We start from the raw sequence: 5604 nt of genomic DNA on the forward strand, positions 1-5604 counted from the left end.
CATTCTTCTTTTTGTATATGAACCTTAGTGTAAAAAAACATTTTTTTTTTCATTTAAATGCAGTTAAGTATTCGTGATACTGTAAATCATTATGTAAAAAAAGAGGATTTTCTCAATTTTATCTCATAAACTGTAAAATGTTCAATGATTTAGTCGCATTTAAAACACCTATTTTAATATATATTTAGCATTTGGTTTATTAGTCAGTGAAAATGATATTTTAAATATGTATCTCCTACAAGAAAATTACATTCATGTGTATATGCATATGTTTAATGCCAGAACAAGGATCACATGCATCCTTTTTTGGCCTTGCTTGTGAATTTCTGAAAAATTAAAACTGCTCAGTTTTAATTGAAAATTAATGTAGTTGAACATAAAATTTCACTGGACCCTTGGTGACTGCATATCTATTGAAAATGGCGTTATTTTCTTGCTAGTCTATGTATTTTGACGCCATGAATTGTGTCATTATCTTCAAATCCTGAAAATATCTTCAAAATGGCCAACAATTTCAGCTATTTTTCAAAATTTTGCATAGACCCCAATCTCTGATCCAAATATTTAATTATATTATGAAATAACTGTTTCAGAAGAAGATTGTAATCCATGTTTTATTTTTTGGATCGAGGGGACTCATATTTTAATTCTTTGCTGAAGATACTCAAATACACCCATATTCTTCACACAGCCTGTCATTGGGACTTGGTTAGTCTATTGGTATGTGGACAGGGCCATTTTATGGATAAAGTGAACATAGCTCTTTTTATGGTTCATATCTATGTTTTGAATAATTGTGACATCTGAGTCTAATTTATCGCATCACTTTTGAGGATTGCAATTATTCAAAAAAGACGAAAAATTCACATTTCCCACTCTTTGCTCTATATCAAGTTTGTAGAAATATTTTTCAATATAATTTTTCTACTATTCAATATTTTAAAAAGAATTAATTTAATATTCTATTTCAAAAATTCATTATGAATGTTGAATTTGTTAAAATACATATGTCCAGTGGCGGATCCTGGAATTTGGGTTAGGGGAGCTGTGAATTTTTTTTTTTTGTCAGAGGCCGGAGATCTGGGAGTTTTAGTGATTTTAGAAGTAAAATTCAACCTTATAATTAGCCTACAAATACACGTACAAACAAATTTTATATTGAATGATCAAATTATGCAAAATTTCTCATCAGAGAATTTTCCTCTAGTCTTACATCATGCCCCCCCCCCCCCCCCCCCCGTTCTCATCTTGTGTCATGAAACCTCTTGACTCAAGACTTGTCTTCGCATATTTGTAGCTATCAATAGACTTTCATATAATTTTCAGAAACAATAGCCAAAATGCATGATTTCTGTGTTAGAATGGCTTCCCTGACAGTGTGCAAATCCGAAGACAATGAAAATAATACATGTCAGTCAAATGAATTATTTTCAGTATCTTTAAATTTCTTAAAATTGCGAAACATTCGTTTAAAAAAAGATAAAATTATAAAGAATTTCATTTTAGTCGGGCATTTTAATACTTATTCTATTAACTATGATATCTTATAAATGTAAAAACATTCAAACTAGACTCCTTTCTGAAATACTAGCTCGTACATGTTAACAATAAGCTGCACAATTCGATGAAAAAAATGAGACGAAGATCATAGACCTACACATGCACTTTTGGACTTGTTTACCTAAAACGGCCTATCGTAGAGTATTTTATGCCAAAAATTGTTAAAACAGGTCACTACTGATGTTGTTACTTTATTTCCTCCAAGAATTCTTTGATATGCCTTCATCAGCAACGGAAGAGAAAGTGCTTTTAATTCTTGCCGATCAGGGAGCGCCATTTTCACATGTAAGGAAAACTAGATGCTGTCAGGAGACAGTAATATTCGCACTTAGGTGTTTGCCTCTAAATGCAGACTTATTGGGCTTACCAAGGAAAAAGTCCAAAATAATTCTATAATTTACACAGTACATGCATTCGTCAAATCGAGCATAAAATGCTCAGGTGACCATGTGACCCATGAGCCTCTTATAGGTATTTCCTTTACTTAATTCATTACCAGTCTGAGATAACAGAATTTAATTAATGATGTAAATTAGGTTTTGATAAAAGGGGGGATATAAATGTTTGGCCCATAATTGGAACTTTTTAAATTTATTTTCTCAAGAACAATTAATATCATTTAAGTACAAAGCATTTTTGATGAATTTATCAAAATGTGCAAACTTTTTTAGTATTTGATTAGGCAAAAACCTCCTTGAAAAGCCATACCCAATCAATTTTAGTTTAAACAATATTTTATTGAAGAAATTGACAATGGTACAATACACTAGTAATAAATACAAGTTAATTGGGAAACAAGCCATAAGGCTTATATTAATCCCTCTTTCTGCAAATTCAACAAGTGCGAGGAAATGTATGTGAATGGAACCTAAAATAGTACACTCATATGGAAAACTTTCATACATTTATATTGTGAACAGTTTACTGGAATTGAAGTCGCTGAAAATCTCCAAAAATTCCAATTTTTACATTACAAAATAAAATTTACCTCACTCATTAAGCCACATCACTAATAAAAATTTAAACTGAAAAAAGAGACCGAATAATATCTCGTGGTAAAAATATCAAGTGATTTGTTTTAAAATCTTTTGCTTTCTATCAGAAGGTTTTGGACAACAAGAAAAATATTTTGGTTTTCCTTTCTGACAGATTTTGTGAACCATAAAGTAATATATCAACAGTTATGTGATGAGGTATTGAAAGAATAGTTCTATTTCGTACTCTTGTAAAATTGTTACAATGGAAGAAAAAATGTTCGATACTTTCAATCTCGCCGCAAGAACATAGTGGAGAAATACACAGATTTCTACGAAACATATGTAAATTCAAAGAACTGCATTCCAGTCTGAGTTTCGTATGTAAAATCTGACCAAGCCTACTCCCAACAAAGAAATAATTGGGTATTCTAGATAAATTAGAATTTAAGTATAATTTAAGACTTGAAAGGGATGGATTATTTTGAATCACCAAAGGTAATTTATTCCAAATACGTATTGTCCTGGGAAAGAAGGAATTATAGTATAGTTGGGTTGTAGTTTGGATTTCTTGTAGTGAGTTTTCTTGTCTAGTGTTGTAACTATGTCTATGATTGCCATACTCGGAGACAATATTTACTAAGTAATCAGGGGACTTTTTATGATATATTTTATGGAATTGAATTAAACGATGATTTTCTCTTCTTTTTGATAGGGTTACCCATCCCGTCTCTTTGTATAACAAGTACCTGGCTGCCATTCTATTCCCTCCCGTAACTATTCTAGCAGCTTCATGTTGAACACCTTCAAGTTTATCTACTAAATAGTCTGGTATATTATGCCAAACGATATCGACGTATTCAAGTATAGGTCTCACAAACGAAAAATAGATATTTTGTAACGTTTTCCTATCCAGTATAAATTTAACTCTACGCATCATTGTCAGGCGACTATAAGCTTCACCTATAACTTCATCCACGTGTAATTTCCAGGGTCCGCCGTCATAAAACATACTTAAGTCTGAGAATCTTCTCAAGTCTGAGAATTTTCTCAACTCCTAAATTCTCAGACTCAGCCACCGCCATAAAAAATTTGAGTAACAAAAAAATTCTCAGAATCATTTTATTCTTAAATATTTGAGTTTACTATAAAGCAAACTTAAGTACATTCTCAAGCATTAAAAATGGCTGCCATGATCCAACGTCGACATCGAAGGAGACAGAATCTGCTTGTTTTGAGGCGATCACGAGTATTTCGTGACCTAAGCAATCCTTTGGAGAGTCTAGAGGAGGAAGAGATTTTCCAGAGATATCGTTTTTCTCCGGGTAGCATACTTTATATTGTAAATGGTGTCAGTGACAATCTTCAAGCAGATACTGCCAGGAACCGACCCATTCCTCCACTGATCCAGGTTCTACTGTTTCTCCGTTTCCCGGCTACAGGGGCACACTTAAGACTTATTGGAGACAGTCTTAACGTTTCAGAATGTACGACTGGAAGGGCTGTTAAAGCGGTAGCAAGGGCCATCATTGAAGTTTTTATCAATCTGATAAAATTTCCCGTCGGTGAAATAGCGACCAAAGTCAAGGAAGGATTCAGAAGAATTGCGGGTAAGACCTATAATTTGGAGAAGAAAAAAAACCCACTGCAAAAATCGTTCTTTGCTTTTAGTGAGATATGTGCAAATCTTTAAATACACTACATGACTGAAAGCTTATTCAAAACAACAATTAAGTCAATAAATACACTCGAGAGAATATTTACTTTTCTGTAAATTTATGAAAAATCCCCTTACAATAAATTGCATTTTTTCCGTCGACATTTACGGAAGATAGGAAGAGTTCCACTACGGGCCACAACTGTATTTAGTGCAATAGTGTAATTAGGTGGTGGATCCAACACAAACTTTCAAAGCAAAGCTGTTCTGTTTGTTATTTGTAAACATTGACAATAAAATGTAATGATTTTAAAGCTGAGTATATAAACAATACTTAGTGCAAAATGCATACTAATTTAAATTCTTGTAGCACATTTGAAAGAATTACTATTGTTTACTGTAGATTCCTTATTTTACGCGAGTACTTAATATCGCGAAATGGCCCAAGGGCGTCAAATCGCGAGAATAATAATTCGCGAATGGGTGATTTATCTAGAGGTTTTACATACATTAAAGCACCATAAAAATAAAAGCGAGTAATTTTATTTCGCGAGTGGTGCTTCTCGCGTAATTACGCGATAATTTATTTCTCGCGTATATTTAGGAATCTACAGTATTTATTTCCTTTCTCTATCACTTTTTTTCAAATAATTATTGTCTTTCTTATTTCCATTTTCATATCCTCTTTATGTTTTTACTGCTATGTTAGGCCAAATAAAAAAATACGTGTGGTTCCGGTTACCCGACCGTCCCTATTTTATACCCCTCGACCCTAAACTTTTTTTTTGACAATTTTCATATTTTTTCCGGAATTTTCCCCAATTTCCATCAATGGCTCCGGTTTAAGTTTTAGTTTCAGCAATGACGGCCTCCTTGCACGACATAGTGCAAGTGTTTATTAGTGTTAAATCGAAAGCAAGCTAGCATGTAGGTGTCCCCTACCAATACTGACTAGTATTTTATCACACCACATCTAAATGTCATTTGCAAAGTAGTGATAAGTATTATTTAGAATAATTAAGAAAATCATTTTGTTAAAAAAAAATCCCTACTTACCTACTCTTAGTTTTTTGGAGGTGTAACCGGAACCACACATATTTATTTGTTTGGCCTTAGAAAAAAAGCAAGTTAAATGATTGTTGGCTGGTTATTTTTTGTAAGAAAATCATCAATAATGGCAATTTAAAAAAAAATGAGAACAAAAATTGAAATAAATATTTTTTATTAATTAAATTACTTTGATATCTGAATTTCAAATGAGTTTAAGGTATTGTTTAAAAAAATACAGAGATGTTTTGGGTTGTTCTTGCTAGAAATAAGTATACGTGTAATTTTTTTTCCAATATTTAGAAATACAACCTTCAAACCTTTAATGCCCTCATATAATTAAAGCTGAAACAATAATGATTTCAT

The 5604-nt window shown here is 32.2% G+C and overlaps 1 protein-coding gene across 1 annotated transcript; it reads left to right on the forward strand.

Moving 5' to 3' along the window:
- Positions 1-3717: 3717 nt before the first annotated feature.
- On the forward strand, positions 3718-4227 carry LOC133186569 (uncharacterized). The gene has a single exon (XM_061321801.1). It carries the CDS (start codon positions 3718-3720, stop codon positions 4225-4227), a length of 510 nt encoding a protein of 169 aa, XP_061177785.1.
- Positions 4228-5604: the final 1377 nt, after the last annotated feature.

The sequence above is a fragment of the Saccostrea echinata genome, unplaced genomic scaffold, assembly GCF_033153115.1.
Source record: "Saccostrea echinata isolate AGI-Se365-2 ecotype Australia unplaced genomic scaffold, CSIRO_AGI_Sech_v1 ptg000014l, whole genome shotgun sequence".
NCBI lineage: Eukaryota > Metazoa > Mollusca > Bivalvia > Ostreida > Ostreidae > Saccostrea > Saccostrea echinata.